At 33.5% G+C, this 20,253-nt stretch overlaps 1 protein-coding gene across 1 annotated transcript in view; it reads right to left on the bottom strand.

The window, feature by feature from the left end:
* LOC134529829 (solute carrier organic anion transporter family member 5A1) overlaps window positions 1-20,253 on the bottom strand; it is a 55,315-nt gene that overhangs the window by 7,936 nt on the left and 27,126 nt on the right. Inside the window, exons 7-14 of the mRNA XM_063364320.1 lie at window positions 19,672-19,779; window positions 17,090-17,199; window positions 16,710-16,839; window positions 14,596-14,760; window positions 11,611-11,809; window positions 7,814-7,989; window positions 2,632-2,839; window positions 183-371 (exon numbers count right to left, since the gene is read on the bottom strand). Coding sequence (XP_063220390.1) covers window positions 183-371; window positions 2,632-2,839; window positions 7,814-7,989; window positions 11,611-11,809; window positions 14,596-14,760; window positions 16,710-16,839; window positions 17,090-17,199; window positions 19,672-19,779 — 1,285 coding nt within the window. The remainder of the gene's footprint in view (window positions 1-182; window positions 372-2,631; window positions 2,840-7,813; window positions 7,990-11,610; window positions 11,810-14,595; window positions 14,761-16,709; window positions 16,840-17,089; window positions 17,200-19,671; window positions 19,780-20,253) is intronic.

Genomic DNA, 20,253 nt, shown 5'->3' with positions numbered 1-20,253 from the left:
ACAGTTTTATTGTTAGTATAGATGATGGATGCAATTATGTTTCATGTTCAAAAAGTTATAAATAAAAGGACCTTTAAAACTGCTTTGGGAAACTAACAAATAAATTATACTTAAGTTACAACTAAATAGAAAGTAATAAATATGCAAATTATTTTATTAACAAAAAATAAAAATTTACTTACCTGAAATGAAACTTTTCAATATCATACAACAAACAGCGACCACCTTTCTCGCCACAGATACTTTTCCACAAGAGGCACGTAGAATCAATTAAATTCCCAAACAAAATTGGTGCAGGAATGTACCCAAACAAACGGAATATCACAAATTGCATTCCTAAAGCAAATGACCGCTCTTCTTCACTAACAGACCTGTAATAAAAAGATAAAAATTTGTTTTAAGAGTTTTGCATAAAATATAAGTGTGATGTATAAAAAATACCATAAAGTATAAAATGATAGCATTTGGCAGTGAAAGAAATTCAATTGCATACCTCAGAAAGTATGAATACCTTATAAAGTTCATTTGAAGTAAAAAAATATTTGTGTAAGTTTTAATTATACTGGGTTTGATTGAAATATATACTTTTTTTTTTCGGGGTTCTTCAGCAATAAGGCATATACAAAAAAAGTCGCTAAAACTATGTGAAAACACAAGAATTGTTTGTGTAAAAATACAGTACACAATAGTAGGAACAATTACATTGAAAAAAGGCATGATGGCATCTATAACACTTGTAAATTAGAACTACCAAATAAAACAAAAGCAGCAATCAACCAACCAGCCAGAGTACCAAAAACTCTTAAACGCCAAACAAAAAACTTATAAGGATCAATAAGGTTGAGCCTCTGTGATGGATGTAGAGAGGTGCAGAAATACTGGTCATACACGCAGTGAAACCTTCTTTCGAAATTTTCTTTAGGTCCCATTTACATGTCATTAAATGTAATGCAATATTTTCACTCAAATTACCCTGTGTAAATTACTTTCTTCCCGCTGTTCACGTCTGTATACGACATAAAAACTGGTTTTTATTTACGTAAAACCCATTTTAAGACATTCTCAACCAATACGATTTCCCGACAAATACAATAAAATGTTTCGGTTCCACAATTTTCTCCAAAAGATATACATTGTAGATTATTATTTCTCATATTAAAGTTGCGCAAAAAAAATTTTTTTTTCTCTTTCTAACGTTGAAATCCGTTATTCGTTAGAAAATTACTGTTTACTTATTTAATACGAATACAAAGTTGTCTGGGGCGTAAATTATCTTTCAGACAAGTTTTAAATTATCTGTGTAGCATGGATGATAATGTAGCCAGCGCTGGTTGGCATTATTCTTGTTTGGCTTGATGCCTGTATAGAGTGCATATCTGTATAAATAGCTCACAGATTGCATTCAGCACACCCTCTCTTCTTTTCCTGTGTAAATTATATTTGATAACCCACATTTTTTTGTGGTTAGTGTGCTACTATGACGATAGTTCCGTTTTGCGTTTGGGTCAAGGGGTTTGTTGTTAGTTTATTTTAAGTCAATACAAAATAAAAATTTTTGATACATACTGTTAATTTACTTGTTACATGGGGTCAACTAAAATTTAGATTAAATGCAAAATAAGAATATTTGTTTGATGTGTAAATTCACTTTCTGAAACTTTTTTAACACCTAAATTATTTTTTGGTACAGTTTTAGTCAACCGTATAACACAAGCAAGAATTAGTTTATTCAATAATATATTTAAACTTTTTTTGTGAAGTATTTTGGGCAAAACTTGAGCTTTGATGGTATATTAGTAAGCTAGTATACATTAAATTTTTCTTTAATGTAAAGTTAAAGTATTTGCTGCTTCAGACTCTCTTAATGAATAATTATGTGTATATCAAGAGTATGGTATGTTCAGGTCTTGTAATATTACAGTTCTCTAAGCAAAAAAGCTTTTTTCATACATTTTCCATGCCCAGACACCCCCTTGAATACTGTACGAAAGGGGTTCTACTGTATTGGGAGTACACGACTTATAGATTCACCCCTGAAAATAACATACCGAGTCTGTTAAGAAGTTTAAACAAAGGTTACATTGACATGTCAACAAAATGTGATTCAAAGCACACCACATCTCTGCAAGCAAGCAGAGTAAAACATATGTTGGCCAGGAGAGACGATGATGGCTCAAAGCTTGGTGGCCAAAGGACGAGAATGCCACTCATTCCATCGAGTATCCTAAATACGACTGCAAGCTACCTGCAGTACTTCGCACAATGGAACCAAGGGTCAAAAAGAAGATTGGCAGTCTGCTTCCATCACTGCTTGTCTGCAAACTTATTACCAGGAGTACCAACGTATCTAGGAACTACCATTAAGACACTTTCTCTCAGCCTCAAAGGGGTCGAGAGCAGATTTTGCAGCTCGTAATACTGATTTCAACTTGGGACCTTTGGGATGTGAGTAAGTGCCTTACCACGCACCAACTCAAGCCATAAAAATAAATTGAGACATTCCTGATCTTCCTGTTCAAGCTCTTTAGCATCACAAGGTGACCTCAGTGGACACACATTTATTCGACAGTACTTTTATGTTTACATACAACAGCTTTCAGCAATTAGGTTATTTTTGGTTTTTCAATTTACCTCAACACAATCATCAGAAGAGGCATCTGAGTAACAGCAACGATAAACGTCATAAAAAACAACAATATGAGAAATGGAAAGATTGTTCTGCATAGTGAATTACATGGTCCTGCTGTTGCAACAGGAACAACAATCACTTCTGCATATTCAGCTGCTGTTAATGGACTACTTCCAGTGACCAAAAATCCACTAATATTGGCTCTGATACCTGCAACAAAAAAAGTGTCATAGAAATTATTCAATAAAATGGCATAGTTCTATAAAATTTAAAAATTATTATATGCTACTAAATTTTGCAACCAGATTTTATAAGTTTTGAGCACAAAAAAAGTTTTATCACCAACATATTAAATTTTTTTTACAAAAATAATTTCTCACTTTTGTGTTATATTTCCCAGGTTTATCAGTCTTAATTTAACGCAAGATAACATTAATAAATATTATTAATAACAGTTAATTTTGAATGGCTGTTGAGAGATTCAATGCCATATTTAAAGAAACACTTGTTACAGCACATTTAACCTTTTAAAAATAAATTATAAACAAATCATTCCAAGGAAGCTGTATGTGCTTTTCAGCTCTAGGTGTCGTGAGCATATACTCCTCGAATTGTAAGCCTTAAAAGTCAAGGCTTTCTCAGAGGTGGAGGGAGAGGCAATTCACTTAAAAAAATAATCCCCCCCAGATTAAAATATGTTAATTTTGAGATGATATTCCTTATACAAAATTAAGTCACAAAAATATTTATGATTTTTTTCTCAAACAAATATTACAAGAGCTATAGGCTAACTTCTCAAAATTAAGCAACAAATTTTTGAAGAATCTATAAAAATATTTTTTTTGCAGAGTTTTCCCCTTATCAACGTGGAAAAAAAAAAAGCTGAGACAATTTTTTTTTACATTAAAATTGAGAAAATCTGTAATACACACACTATTTTTCAGTGCATAATATTGATTTGCACATTGCAACTAACAAAAATAGGTAGTATTGTAGGAACTCAGTCAAGTGAGACAAAAGAAACATGAGTTTTGTTACATTGTGTATGAAAACATATTAGCTTACTTTTCTGATGTGTATCCCTTAATAATTAGTTTAAAACATAACCAATGTTTTTCATGCCATTAAGTAACTCTTGCTGTAAACATATTAAGCATATGTACTATAGCTTAATGACCTTGCAGTCAATCAACTTCATTTATTAAGAGAAAATACCTTAAAAAATGAAAGCAACACATCCTGATTCATTCTGTTTAAGATAGTGCAAACAAGCTCATAATCAGTATGCAGTGATTCTTCACCAGTTATTGAGTGAGGAATTAAAAATGTTAAGAATAATTTGACAAGGGCTTTTTAAAAACTTTTATTTGTGCGAATTAAGCAAATCAAAGTGAGGAAGTGTGCAAACTGAACATGTCTTGCAATTAAATAGTGCAAACAAATAATAGTGAGGTTATAATTAAAATCATAGCCATTTGGTTTACACTGATTTAATTTCTTTAAAATCTGTGCTCCTCTTCCTTTTACACAGACACCTCTGAGAACCAGTTTCCACAAAAAAAGTATACATATAGTCTAAAAATAAATTGTTGAACTAATTGCAACCAGTTAAGTTTTTTAAACCTTTGATTTTTGAGGCCAAATTGTAATTATAAATATAAAAATGCAAATCCTCGAGTTGGTATTGAAACTTATAACCCCATGATTAATGCATGTATGCAAACATCTTGCATAAATATGATTTGTGTCTTAAGGTGGTAGCCTAGATTGGCAGCCAAATGAAGTAAAGATATTTATTCAACAGGGTTTTATAAATTAAATATTTCTAAGTAGAGCATTGTTGGAATGTATTAGTAGGGAAAAGAGGAATACCCTCAGAAAACCCAATGGCTCAAAGCAAAGTCCAACATTTTTTTCACTCGACCTGAGCCAAGCAAGTAGCTTCAGTTCGACTGTTTGAAAGTCGAGTTCACCAAACTTGTCCAGACGAGAATCAACAGTATTTTTTAAACTGAATAAATAATCAGCAATTGCAACAAAAAACTCACGTACAACTATTATGGAAATATTTTACATATAGCCCGCTATTTATGTATCAAAACACTAGAAATTTGATGCCATCCTGAAATGAAATACCAGCAGTATGCCACAGATATGTAACTCAGCAAACAAATTTTGAGAAAAAAATAATTTAATATCAGTACTTTTGTCTACTAGTCAATCAATAGTATTGACATTCAGCACAAAAAGATATCTTTGAAAGATTTGTGCAATGGGAGTGCATGACTTGATGTAAGTTTTTGGACATACGCCATTGCTAAGCTTATGTATGTCTGTAGAAGAAAACTACAAAAAACCCATAGGACAAAAAACAAAAACACAAATTAAGCAAAAAATTGCTGTTGTCAGGGACGTCAGAACAGGGGGGGCAGCAGGGGCGAGTGGCCCCCATGCTGTTATGCATGGGGGGGCGAGAGTGGCATTTCGCCCCCCTCCTTTTCCCAGAATAAATGTTTGGTCCTAGTAGTATTTTTCTCAACCAGTAGTTACAAACGTTGCATTGGTGATCACATTGATTAGAAAATCAAATTTATGATTGGCAATATACTGTAAAAAGATTGCAAATTCCTAGATGGTATTTTATTTAAATTGTACTACATCTACTGTCAGAGTAGTATTTAATACATACTACGTCATCAAATTCTTGGAATGGTATATTTAATATTTTGGTTCGGAAACTCATTAAATAGCACAATTTTGCATCTAAAATTCCAAATTTTTCCGACCCCTCGCTCTAGGACTGAGAAGTGTGATACATCTTTTGGCCCCCCCACTCATGAAAACATTCCGACGTCCCTGGCTGTTGTCAATAGGATATAAACACCACATAATATTCCATAACAGGAATATGGTCAACAAACAAAGAAAAACAAAGAAAAATGGACTAACAGAACGAAAAAACACCCACAAATGATGACAGCACAAAAATATTGAACCCAAAAAAATTCAGCACAACAGTTGAAACGAGACAAAAAAACACGACAAAACGAAAAGACGAAACAAACACAACAGTTTTCCAAAACAGAAGAGAATGAAAAAAACCCCAAAAATGATGATGGCACAAAAATATTGAAACCAAAAAAATTCAGCACAACAGTTGAAACGAGACAAAAACACGACAAAACGGAAAGACGAAACAAACACAATAGTTTTCTGTTTTGGAAAACTATTGTGTTTGTTTCGTCTTTCCGTTTTGTCGTGTTTTTGTCTCGTTTCAACCATTGTGCTGAATTTTTTTTGGGTTCAATATTTTTGCGCTGTCATCATTTGTGGGTTTTTTTTCATTCTCTTCTGTTTTGGAAAACTATTGTGTTTTGTTTCATCTTTTTGTTTTGTCGTGTTTTTTGTCTCGTTTCAACTGTTGTGCTGAATTTTTTTGGGTTCAATATTTTTGTGCTGTCATCATTTGTGTTTTTTTTTTCATTCTGTTAGTCCATTTTTCTTTGTTTTTTCTTTGTTTGTTGACCATATTCCTGTTATGGAATATTAAGTGGTGTTTATATCCTATTAACAGCAATTTTTTGCTTAATTTGTGTTTTTGTTTTTTGTCTTTTGGGTTATTTGTAGTTTTCTTCTACAGACATACATGAGCTTAGCAATGGCGTATGTCCAAAAACTTACATCAAGTCAGCACAAAAAGACTAAAAAAGTGTTATGTCTTGTAAATGTATTTTCATATCTTTGATTATCTATTCAAAATGTAGGGCAACTTAATTTTTTTTATGCACGGGGCTATAATGCAATTTGCATGTAATAAATGTAATTTTTTATACGTGATGTGAGGTTTGAAAATGCATAATTATTGTCATATTTTAAGCGGGAGAACTCGTTGTTTACCAGAAAATTACTTAAGAAAATGTAAAAGAAATACTGGAGCCAACCATCCTTTCAATTGTGTTCATACTTTTTGTTTCAGTAATTTTATAGTTAAAGTAGTTAAAGTGCAGGATTGTAAAATGTACATTGAATGGTGTTAAAAAATGTTAATTCAGCTATTTTCTGAAAACATTACATATCTTGGGAAGTTAGATGAATATAAACAAAAGTGTAAGGTATTTAAAGTTAGGTCAACTACAGAAACAATAAATATTTAATATGTAAATAATATGTAATTAATGTAGCTAACTTAATCTAACCAACCTGTCTAAGTTATTATTTTCCTTATTTCCAAGAAGACTTTTTTCTGCAGAAATATACTTAAATATATTACTTAACAAGGCAAAAAAAACTAAGTACCAAACCCACACGCAGATAAAATTTATTTTTTAAATTTATCAGTCTTAGTTCCAATGATGAACTATTTTCAACAATTACCAAAATATGATTCTCACTAGTAAGTTTCTAAATACATCATTTACTGTTATCATTAGTATTATATGTAGTATAATCCATTTTAAAACACTACATATTTTTAAAAAACCTACTAATAGAGCTTGAATTGACTACAAATTAATTAAGTCTAGACTCGACTCACCGGTATAAATACTGAACTTAGCTCAACTCAACCCCAATATTTGCAGACTAGACGATCTCGACTTATAACAACATAATATATTCTAATATAGGTTCAATGGCATTTTCAATTGCTTTGTTCAATCTGGCAGGTGACAGTGTCAAAAGATTCTTGTTTTAAACCTCATTTGTATTTACTTTTAAGGTAATTTATACAGTTTTCAAATTTCATACAAGTAGTTTTTGTGAAACCTCTCGTAAAAAATTTGCTGTTTATTGATGTGGAATGTTTATTGGTATATTTATGTTGATATATTTATGTTATTTTGCAAAAATTGTGTTAGTTATATAGTTAAACATAACAATATCATTCTGTAAAATATGATTTAGAAACAAAATAAATATTAACATTTTGCTCGCAAAGAATCATAAAACTAAAGCTCTCTATTGAAATTTTTATGCTAAAAAAATTTTTTATGCATAAACATTTAATATTTTGCCTAGCCACTGAGTTCATTACAGAATTAGAGTTCAATTTGGAACTGGTTGAGGGCTACATAACTTAGCTCTGGAGGATGTATGTGCATTGTTTTTACTAAAAAAAACAACACGCAAGTGACACAGTAAAAATGTGAAATTTAAAAGATTGTCCTGGAATAGTTAGTTGCTTACAGGCACAGTTGGAAAAGTTGGCTCTTGAGGAAGAGAAAGTAGTACAACCAGCATGGCAAGGACTGAAGTACGTTAGTCCATTGTTTCCACAAACAGGTTCCACATCAGTTGTTCTGCATTCACACCCAAAATTACATGCAGCTGTCAAGTTCACTTGAAATGGTTCTGGTTTCGAGCTGAAAAAAACAAAACAATAAAGATAATTAAACAAGTTTTTTGATCAAACTGAAAACATAAGAAATAAGGTATGTCTGTTTGGATGTACTGGATTTGTAGAAATTCTCTTTCATGGATTAAACACAAAACCAAACTACTGGTAAAATACTAGTGGACACAGGGGCATAGCCGGGGGGAGGGGGGGGGGGTTTAGGGGTTCTAACCCCCCCTTTTTTTAGCACTATTTTTTTTTTTAATCTGAAAGCAGGTTAGCTAAAAGCCTGGGTGTCTTACTGCTATCACCGGCCTCTGCACTGGAGGGGAAGAGTAAGCGAGCTCTACCGATTCTCCTTCCCTTCCCCTACCCCTGTCGCGAGCAGAAGCTATAAGGTTGTGACGCCGTGACGGGTCCCAAGCTTTCAAACATCTTACACCTACTGTATTTAACCAGCGCGGTAATTATAAGCAGGTGGTGACTGGGTAACTCTTCAAGCTAAAGCTAATTGTTTCCAGGAATAGGCCAGTTCTGCCTAAACCCAACCATTTTTATTCCTTTTTTTTGTACTGTCGAGCTTCGAGCATGATTTATGATTTTGAGTGGACTTGGACAAGGCACTTGGATTGATTAAAATATCTTTAATTAATTTCATACTTCATCACTCAAACAAATTTTTTATTAAAAAATTAATATTTTTACCATTACAATATTTAAAGTTCAGTACCGAAAACTGCTAAAAAGCACTATTTTACACCTTAAAATTAAATTTTTTCCGGGGGAGGACCCCGGACCCCTCACCTTAATAGGGGGGGGGGGGACATGCTTCTTAACCCCCCCACCCCCCCATACACATATCCTGGCTATGCTACTGAGTGGACATGGGGTGTAACACACATCAATTTAGAGTGAGGACTTGAAGTTGGCTATCAAGAACTATCACGTGTACAGAAGCAAAAGGGACATTCTGCAATGTTGCCAATGTTTTCCTCTTCTCTCTCCTCCCAACAGTGACTCTCTCTGTTGTTCCTCATGCCCTGCCGATACTTTGCAGCAAGAGTTCAAGCAAATTGAGAGAGCAGAGGGAAAGAGGCGGCAGAATAAAATAACAACGAAGATCTGATCTCACGGTTCCTTGCTTCTTTTGTGAACTTGTCCATGACTGGCTACATTTCAGTCCTACTCATTCAAAATTGGTGAACTTTGCACCCAAAGTTATGTAACATTTTTAACTCAGTACCAAGTCATATATGGAAGGAAGGGATTAAAGGAATTCCCAAGCATAAAATATGAAGTTATTATAATAGTGATATTCATATATGAGTTTCCTTCAATCTTAAAATCCTTTTTTGAATATTTTTTCCAAACTATGTAATTTAAGTAAGCAAGTCAGTGAGGAAGAAGGGGAGATGGGACAGATTAAGAGCAAATATACAAATATATGCAGGAATTAGCAGATGGAAGAATGAAGAAAGAACCAAACAAAGGAACGAATAAAGGACTGAATGTAAAAAAAAGTGATTAAGTTGTGCACTCGCTATTATTCATTTTTATCTCCAAACCTTACTGCGTATTATGTAAATTACTTTGAACTTTGTGATGCTAACATACAAAAGTTACAACAATGAATGAGTTCCTGAATTGGAAGTCCCGCTGAAAGCAAAAATGTTAACTGCTATGCCGTGTCAACTCCAAATACGGACAGACCACATGGCCCACACAAGGGGTAAAAAAATAATAGTTAGTATGTGGATGTTTCAAACTGTAAATACAAGTATTTAGTTGCTGAGTTTGAGTTGAAATGTACACATGGGAAGCCTACTACCACGCCAACCTACGCTGAGTTGCCTGTCAAGCCATCACTATCCACTATTACAAGGTAGCAGAGCAGACTAGCCAGAGACCAAGGCAAGGTGCCACTTCCATAAGGGTAGATCCTTGCGCTGTTAGTTGCAGGCCGAGAGGATCACGTATCTCCAACCAGTCTCACAGCTAAGTGACCGCAGCTCATTCGTATTTTTCAATGTCGAGAAACTAAGAAAAAACTAAGAGAAAATGTCTACAACTGCACATTTGTGCAGTCTATTTGTGGAGGGAAACAAGTCAAACGAAAAGTTTGAAAAAATTCCATTCTTCACTAACATTCAGGAGTACACAACAAAAAATTGATGTTGGTCTTTTAGGCCGATGTGTACGCACCCTTTTGTTTACATAAGTTTGTACTCACATTTTTTTTCTTTTAAGGGCAAAGCTATTTGAACTGAATCACATTTTTGTTTCCAAAAAAAAAAAATGGTTTCAAGAGCCGTGCCTCCCTAGGCGCACATATGGTGTGCAGAGCTTCAGCGGAACCCACACAATTTGTAAACCACTCAGGATGTAAGAGTGGTGTCCGTTTACATTTCTAGCCTGATTGTTTTGGAGAGTGAAAATGGCTATAACCTGTAAGAATACTTAGGGATGAAACTCCTTGTACAGATTCTTGAAAGCACTAAAGGGTCTTGCAATACACCTTCATCTGTATTTCTATGCCATATAATGTATTTGTGACCACTGGCATATCATTGTTGCCCCATGCATGACAAAGACTGCGCGCTAGTTCAGAGTCTTGCGCTTAGAGGCGATACCACACTAGAAACATCACCGAGCATCACACTTATCATTCTGCATCACCAACACACATACACCGCTCAATAAGCGGATCCTTTAAGTGCTGTACTCAACAACTGCCAAGTATAAGTTTTTTTTTGTGTTTAGAACCTCATTCATTTGAAGCATGGATTTATATGATGGAAAAAGAAAATACCTATTGATTTATGGTTACACTAAGCACAATATAACAAGGCTTTTAGGTCGGTGATTGGTCTCCATGCCCAGCTCCTAAGAGACTCCTCTGATTGTTAGCATCACACCTACCCTGCTGCTAAATATTTAAGAAGTCTTACACAGTTAGTAAATTTTGCAGCATTCATTAGATACCATAATCTAAATAATTTAAGTTGAAATGCAAGGGCAAAGCTTAGTTTAGTCACTCAACAACACCTCTTTAAACAACTTAAGCTTTAGTGTACAACATACTGTAAGCCTTATACAGGAGGTATTTACATTTTTAACTTGATATGCATACCTTGATTAACATTTTATCAGGCTTATATAATTTTCAGCCATATATTTAAAAATATATAAATAAAATCAAAGCTTCTTAAAACCCTGTTGAAACTAAAAAAGCAACTTTATTGCATTTTGTAAAGTTGTTTTAAGCATCAAATACTACTATATTATTTATAGTTATTCTTATTGTATTACTTTCCCACTGTTCTGTTCATCTATCTTGCCCACAAAAGCAACAGGAATACTAAGGATGAGAAGAAATTAACAAAAGCAAAATGCTTAATATACACAAACTTAATACTCACCCCAAAACTGGTTAACTTTTTTTTTTCCTAACAGTGACCAAGAGAGGGCAGTGAGTGAGATATTATACGCTCTTACGATGCTCAAAACAAGCCTCAATATCTGCACTGCCCAATCAACATGATTTTACCTTTCCAGTCTGATTTCAGCATTAATATCACATAAAATATGCCATGAATGAAATATGGTTAACATTTTTTTTTTTACAAATTACTTTAAAAAGCAACTATACCTGTTAAAATATGGAATTGTGGTGCCAGCCATCTTGACATTTTCACAACCCAAGAAAAACAGGAAGCCATAGCACACCAAACATATGGTGCTGCATATCATTACAAACTGCACAGCTCCCTTCGGACTAAGTACTAATCTTTGCATCAAGCAACCACCCATAAAAATACCAATACAGGCACCAGGAATAGCAACCGAACCTGAAACAAAACCTTTTTTTCTTACAACAAAATAATCATACCCAATTTACACACACACACACACACACAAGAATCAAATAGCAAATTCACTCTCCTTATAGTAACATTATTTTAACTATCAATGATACAGTTGAAAGTAGATGAAGTAAATACTAGTATAAAAATGGTACACCTGCAAAGAAAAATAAATGTATTCTGGTTAGGAGTTGTAAGGTACCTAAAAGACGAGTACAGTGAACCTGAAATCTTTTCCCATTAACTTAGTGCGTAAATGAGGTATTTGAGAAGTTATACTAACTAAAAATGAAAATGGTCCTACATGAATACCAAGTAGGCACATCTCGAAGAAGCGATGAAACTGATGCTGTCCAGCAGTTACAAAAGTTACAATATCAATTTAAAAAACTGGGAAAAACTGCAGTGTAAGTAATTGCATCATTTCAAATACTTCACTTGTTTAGATGATGCTAATTTGAGTAGTAAATAGTAATTGAGTAGCCTTTCCCCCGGAAGATGTACACGTCTTAAAACAAAAAGTTAAAACTGAAACCAGAATTTTTTCTTTTATTTAAACTACCTTACAATGCACATCTCTATTCCTGATAAGTAAAACTATTCAGTATGAAATGTTAGGTCATTTACAGTAATTGTATTTCGGTTATTTCACATTAATATGTACAGTTAGGTAACATTTCTACACATTTCAGTTATTTCCTTTGATTTATTTCGTTACAATTCAATGAAAATTACTGTACAATAAGAATGCTTTATGGAATTAATTGCGGGCAGGGTTCCACACCTCCGATTTATTTTTAATTTGAAGCAATTTAAAAATGAGTATAATAAGGGCCAGTATGCATACAGATATTTAAATAGAACATGCTTTCGGAAAAACCAAGGGACCACGGTGACAAACAAAAAAAAAAAAAAAAAAGAACGGGTGGTTGAAATGGAACCCTGCAAAATATGACTTGCGAAGCCAGAGGTGCACCTGCCTGAAACCAAACTGTATCGGCATGAAGCAGATCATGCCCACTTGTTTCCAGCCCATACACGGCTGTAGTTCACTCAATTCATTCACATAAACACGTAAGGCAAACAATTCTTGCTTAATTTATAGTGAACACACATGCACTGATTATAAAATACACAATTAAAAGTGTGAGGCTGATTAGAAAGTTTCCAAATGAATGTGTTTCAATTAATCACATGCTAAGACACAAAAAGTTAAAAGCATTCTAGTATGTGCTTGTCCAATACAGCAAAACCCCTTATTTGCACTTTTCATGGGGACAAAGTAAAAAAGTGTAAAAAGCGGGAAAGTGTAAATAAAGGGAAAAGTATAAAAAGGAGTACAGTTTACCTTATTTAGAATTTTTTTCCTTTTGTTTAATAGCACATACTACAATGCAGGTACAAACACACTAACAACAAATTTTACTTTAGTATTTAATCAATTATTAATTTACCACATTTGACAAAAATAAAAAAAGAATGAAAGCCAAAATGTTTTTCTGATTACTTCCTAAAAAATAAATTTGAAATTTTCTTCTGCTTGCTTTTTTGGCTGTTCAAGGAGATTATTTGCCTCTCCAAATTATAAATACAGTTGCAACCGGCAGGGTTTGTAACAAATACGGGCTACATACACATTGCTCACAGTAAAAAAATTTTTAAGAAAAGGCCGCAAATTGATGAATATTTACCGTCAATAGCGCGCCAAACGCGGAGAAAGGTCATTGTACTCGGTCAGCTGCTGTAACGACGCGGCGGCGCATGCGCACACTATGCTCCGCCAAGACTCATGACGCCATCAGCCGCCAACCAATAGATGCGAGCTTAGCGGAAAAAAATATAAGCTCCACCTCCCGTGTACCAATTTTATCCAGTTCTAATACCAGTTTATTGGTATACGCACCAGTTTTCTCGCTGCCGTGACATGTTCAAGTTTACGTTTATCATGATGTCTTGATACCAATAATTAATTATTTACGATCCCCAGAAATAAATGGTTAGTTTAAAAAATATGGTGTCAACTGTACAATACTTCCCAAATTATAAAAGACGTATAAAACAGTTGCCAAGACACCGCTCATTTTATCTTGTGAAGTTTATGTCTCGTACCAGTATTTCGGCTAAGTTGTGACATAAATACAGTATCAGAACTTACAAGCAGCCATGTTTGTACATTCATGAGTTTACGTTTTTCCCTCGTGCATTTTAGATTGTCTCCTGCTATAATTACTCGTACTTTTACACGCCTAGGCTTAAATTATTACATGTTTAGAAATAAAAGCAACTTTTCATGTTATAAAATATGTATATTTTGCTATTTAAAATGTTCATTGCCTACTAGCTCCACGGTATTTTCTGGTTGTTTATGGTTGTTACGTGACGTAAATAGCGGGATTGATTCGATTTTTGAGACTTAATTCGCGGGAAAGTATTGTTTTGGACTATATGGGAACCAAACGGGACCTGAAGAATATAGTGCAAATAACGGGAAAACGTAAATAACGGTAACGTAAATAAGGGGTTTCGCTGTATTGTCTAATATGTGCACAATGGTGTGCAAATTACGCAGAAGTGAAGCACACAAGTACATACCTCAGTCTAGGCATGGCCTCTACAAAAGTTGATGATTTAGTATGCACTCTGAACATAAAAATTGAGAAATATAATTTACTATGTATAATAATGTAAACTATAAACATTATAGAGTACTTTTATTTTCATTATAATAATGTAAAATAATAGAGAGAAGAGTAAACTCGACTGAAACATACCTGTGAAGATGCTTGCTTGACTTTTTCCCAGACTAAACTGTGTTTCCAAGTACTTTGGCAAAAACACAATGAAACCAGAGACAATAACCAGTTCCATGCATGCAGCTAAGCAGGTCACAATGTACAATGGGTTACTCACTAACCTCCACATTGAACGAGGTATATCTGAAAGAACAGACATCTAAAGCAATACAAAACACGGCGAATGTTTTACCTTACAATGTGACACAATCTTAACTTTCAGGAGAAAACTTACTTTGCAACCTTGAGAACAACATACATGCCGACTCTGGGAAATAGTATGGAAGACTCTGAAGGAATGAAAATTTGTTGATTTAATACAACTCACTTGAAAAATACTCTAAACAACAATAATGATTAATATAATATTAATATTACATAACCTTTATTTATGTAAAGAAATATTACTTTAAATAAGCAATGTTGCTTTCTTTAGTAAAACTGGGGTTATATTTAGTTCAAAGGGCAAAACACTTAAAAAAATATAAATGGATTCCAAAGTTTCAATAACCATGGAGGATATTAAATAAATCATTATAATCAGTTTATTTGCCAATCAAACTAGGCACTTAAGCACACATTCAGAAACTGAGATGGCACAATTTAATTCCTACATAACTGTGTTACATATTCTATAATGTACATATTTAAATTCCTACAAACCTCAACCTAACTTGCCTGCTAACTTTTTTGTTACTTCAGAATTTGGAAACTCTTTTCTTAATAAGGCCTTTCAATGCTTATAGCAGTACGGATATTTTTCTTTACGAAACAAAGTAAATGAACATAATTCCTTTATCAGAATTTCAACATTTAAAAAGGAGGTTGTAAATTTTTACAAGCTGCAGGTTATTAGCTAGTAAAATAGTAAATCAAGAACTAAACACTATTAAATTACATTTATGATGCCCAAACTCTCTATGAAAATATTAGGTCTAGATCTACATTTGATTATTTCTATAATCTTCATTAAAATTCGAACAACAAACTATAATGACTTACTGCTGAATAATGCAGACACCTGGTAAGTAGTAAATAAAGCAGCACATCAATCCTGTCATCCGGCATAAATAGGTTAGTGATGTAAAATACCCAGGTATTCATAAGTTTGGGTGAATGTCGAGGTAAAATGCCCGGGTAAATGCCCAAAATCCAAAAATGTCTAGGCATTTATGCATTTCTGAGAAATATTGAATTTACTGTCAAACCAATGCTTATTGATAATACTTATTGATCAAATGTGATATATAATATTTGTTTATCCAGTATTCCAGTCTAATGGACTAAGTTAATTAATAAGTATTTTCGAAAAAAAAAAAAACTCATTAAATGGTTAAACTTTTTCTAGAAAGGTATTATTTGACAACACTAATACATTAACATACATACTATTTTTTTTTTTTATTAAATAGGCTAAGGATAACCTATATTAAGCCAAGCCACCTAACAAAAAAATTTGGAATGATATTGGTTAATTTTTTCTACAGCTTCACTCATTTTCACTGTTGTCCTGAGAGGAGTAAAGTGACTCTAATTCATCAAACTCTAAGATTTCCCCTTCCTCTTCATTTGCAACAGGGTTTTCTCCACATTTCTCTTGGTCATTCTTTTGTATTATTTTCTGGGACTTGGAAGTTCTGTGCAACAATTTCCAATTTTAAGCCAGTTGAGTTAGTTTTGCTGCCCTGTTACTCGTCAGCCGATTTCTTCTTTTTTTTACTGTGGATCCAGGCAAAAGTGCTAAACATTCGCTCAGTGGCAGCTGACGTCACTGGTGGCACAAGAATTGTTATTGCGACTTCTACTAGTTCACAGGTTCCCCTTATCCTTGCAGCACAGTGAAGGATTTACACTACTGTTACTTTCCAGTCTCATTCCTTCCCACACAAACCGTCTTTACCAAATCCCTTGTTGGTCCCTGTAATCAGCTAGGTTTTCTCTCGTTTGAAGTACACTCAAATCATGTGGAACAGTGCTTTCTGACGTCACACGTACGAGTACATGAGAATAATGCTAAGCCATTTAGAAAACAGCCCAAGTAAGAAATACGTGAACTCCATGTACCTACAGAAAATATAAAATTGAACAAGTACCTTTGACGCTGTGACCATAGCCTGTGTCGTTTGTGTGGCTTCTTGCTGCACCACTTCTTCCCAACTGCGGGAGCGAACGGCTGCCTTCGAGTTGAGGCTTTTTAACCAGACCTATCTTCCCCTTTTCTCTCTGTAAGAAAAACAACCACCATGAGACTGTCACGAAAAAAAAAAACACTTCACTCCAACAGCTCTAGTTGGGTTTTTTTGAAAATCTGTGTTTTGAAACTCAGTTAATTTTTTTAAAGTAAAATATGATTTTTTTAATGATGAAATCAGCTAATTGTATAAACTGTTCAAGTGGGTCTCCAATAATCAGTATGGCACATAACTCTTCCCTTGTTCAGACACACTAAAATACGCTATGAAGATGAACTTACCTGCAGTATTTTAGGAAAGGCAAAAAATGGAATAGCAACCAGAACGAGCAGAACGCTGTAGAGAAGAAATCCTCCCCACCACATTCCCACCCATCGCTGATCTTCTGGATCTGACAACAACAACAAAAACAACTTGTATCAATAAAAACCACTTTGTTGCAAATATTGAAGTGAAGGCATTTTAAATAAGTTCAAAAGAAAAACTACCCATTACATTAATTATAAGCAAACACATGACAGCTAAATCGCGATCTGGACTCAAATCATGAGATAATGGTTACGATTCCAGTCCAGCCACTGTGCAATCAATTTTCCATTGTTTCTGTAAACCCCTGCAGGCAAACGCTGACATGGATCCTTAAAATGAGCCATTGCCTAGACCTTCCTCTCTTCCCTTGCATTGTGCTTTTTGTACATGTCTGTTTCTAGCCACCTACTCATTGACAAAAGCCAAAGCTACTGTTCCCTTTCTTCACTGCCCCCCCCCCCCCCACCCATAAAAAAAAATCCAAAAAATATATTTATGATACAGTCTGTTATTTGTTTTTATCTAATGGTGGCTACAATTAGCTACAATTTTTAAAATATTTAATTGCATTTTATTTTTGTAAATGTGAATATTTGAGGAGCTTACATGTGTGTGTGCATGTGTATATTTGCAAGTGAGTGAAGAGAAAGGAGATGAATGGAGAGATAATTAGCGAGTTATGGGAACGTAATAGTTCCCGGTATCGCTGTCACACGCTCCCGGCCGAGCATATGAGGAAACGGCGGCGGAGAGATAATGTGTAATAGCTCAATTACATATTTTTGATAAAAATAATAAAAATAAATGGAATAAAACAAGCATTTATGTGCCATTTCATGGCACATAAAATAATTATTCTACTAAATCTCAAATATATGCATTGGTGATTAAATTTGTCACTCTTTCTTAGGGCCACGAGAGAGAATCATATTTTATCTTGGTCCAATGATGAATTTAAGAGGATCACATTAAATTTCATTATGGCCAGTTCCACTACGGATATCCATTCCCGATCCGAAGATTGCTTTTGTTTATGAGCTAGGATCATGAGACACAACTGTTGAATGATTCAAAATTTTAGAACCACTTTAGTTATATCTGGAACACATTTGGTTATATTTTGATGGTTTCAAGACTCCATCCAAGTATGGCAATAAAAAAATTAAATTATTAAAGTTGGTTCCAATTGCATCATTATATATTATTACTTATTTGTAACATAGTCATCAGCAAATATGTTCAAAAATTGGTCTCAGGAACTAGAGATATTTATGAGGTTACGTGCGAATAGATAATTTGATTTAACAAACCAAGTATAATTCCTACAATTTAGTTAAAACAAGCCAAAAAATACAACCCATAAATGTTACTATATGTTAATATAAATAATGATTAATTTTCACACAGTGAAAAATATAAAGAAATAAGTTTTCATTTTTTTTTTAGACCTAAATCATATTTAACTATAGATTAAAACTGCTCACTGTACATTCATTTTAAACCCACTATCTTGAAGTTTCTTCCCACATACTGCAACTTCCTTACATATTCACTTTGCACTGTTAATTAATATATATTTTTTTGCAGATCCTATTTTGATTACCATGAAAAATATTTATATTTTTCTTTCAAAATTTAAATATTCCAACAAAATTTTACCTATAGCAATTGTAGCTGACTTAAACTAACCAATCTTTCACTTTAGTATTATTTATCTAAATTCCCAGAAGCCACTACACTAGACATTTATTCTTTATTTCCATATGTATTTGTTATATATGAAAAAAAATTTTTAGTGGGATTATAATCACTATTTGATTTCGATATTTGTATTTGAGAATAATTATACATTTGTATTTGATTCAAACTAAAACCTGATATTCACACAGGCCTAGTCACTGTACAAAAAAAAAACGTTTAAAAGAAATCTTTAAAATAATCAATGGACTACTTCTACATCCTACTGCACGGGTGGCGAACCAATGACACGAGTGCCAGTGGGGACACACGACAAAATAATTCGGGCACGCCAATAATTAAAGAATCTATTTAATTGATAGAAAAATTTTTTTTGTAACAGCAGAAATCACACAAACTTTTTCTTTTATTTAAATAAACATAAAATAGTAAACATTTTGAATGCTATACAAATTTCAAGTTGCAAATAAAGAGTTTTTACGTTAATAGCAATTCAGATTTATTTTTATCTATTATTATTATAATCATCACTTAATCAAGATTCTTTGATGGCATGTCATAGCCCATTATTTTTTTTTTTCATAAAAAATGACACGTGCAACAATAAAGGTTTGCCACCCCTGTCCTACTCTATAAACTTGGAAATGTGTGAATGTATGTATTATTTACTTTCAAACGATTTCATTTTCATTTTCGTCCCAAGCCCGCAGTGAAATCACATTACCGTACAAATGTATTAAGATTTCTGCCATCCAAACATTTGGTTATACGTCACAGCCCTGGTCTGGACTGTGATGGTTAGTCGAAGGTTTACTGTTCAAAATGTAACAACCCTTCTAATTTATTATAAACTTACCAATAGTTATTAAAGTGCTAGTAAATGAGTCCATGTGAAATGATAAAAGGTATGCTCCAAGTAAAAATCCAAGAGCCGGCCCAAATGCAGCCATACTGTACATGAAACCTAGAAAAAATATACATGAAACCAAATTAAGTTCTTCAGTACATCAGAATTTTAACACAGTGCATGTTAATAACTAATGTATTTATGTTCATTGCCAACTCTGATGAATATATATATATAGAGAGAGAGCTTTTTCCAACACAAGTGTCTTTTATAAAAAATAAGCAAAATTATACATAATCCAAAAAAATCATCTAACTGCAGTAACACGCCGATTTTTACGTTAGAATAGAAAGCTAAAACCTTTTCCGAGATGATTTTAACACGGTTTAAGTGGACAGTCTCCAGCTATTTAAATTTAATGTGTGACTAATAAATTGAAGTAAGGCATGAAAAACAAAATTATAATCAGCAAAATAATGGTGGAAACTTAATCTCCACTTCCAGCATCGCTACTGTTTACTACTGTATTTTTTGTGACATTTATGACCTGTAGAGACCCTGTGAATGTGATAGTCAAGTATAAAAACACAA

The sequence above is a fragment of the Bacillus rossius genome, chromosome 2 (assembly GCF_032445375.1).
Source record: "Bacillus rossius redtenbacheri isolate Brsri chromosome 2, Brsri_v3, whole genome shotgun sequence".
NCBI lineage: Eukaryota > Metazoa > Arthropoda > Insecta > Phasmatodea > Bacillidae > Bacillus > Bacillus rossius.
The sequence above is the reverse complement of the archived record's forward strand: the minus strand, read 5'-3'. Positions and strand labels throughout refer to the sequence as shown.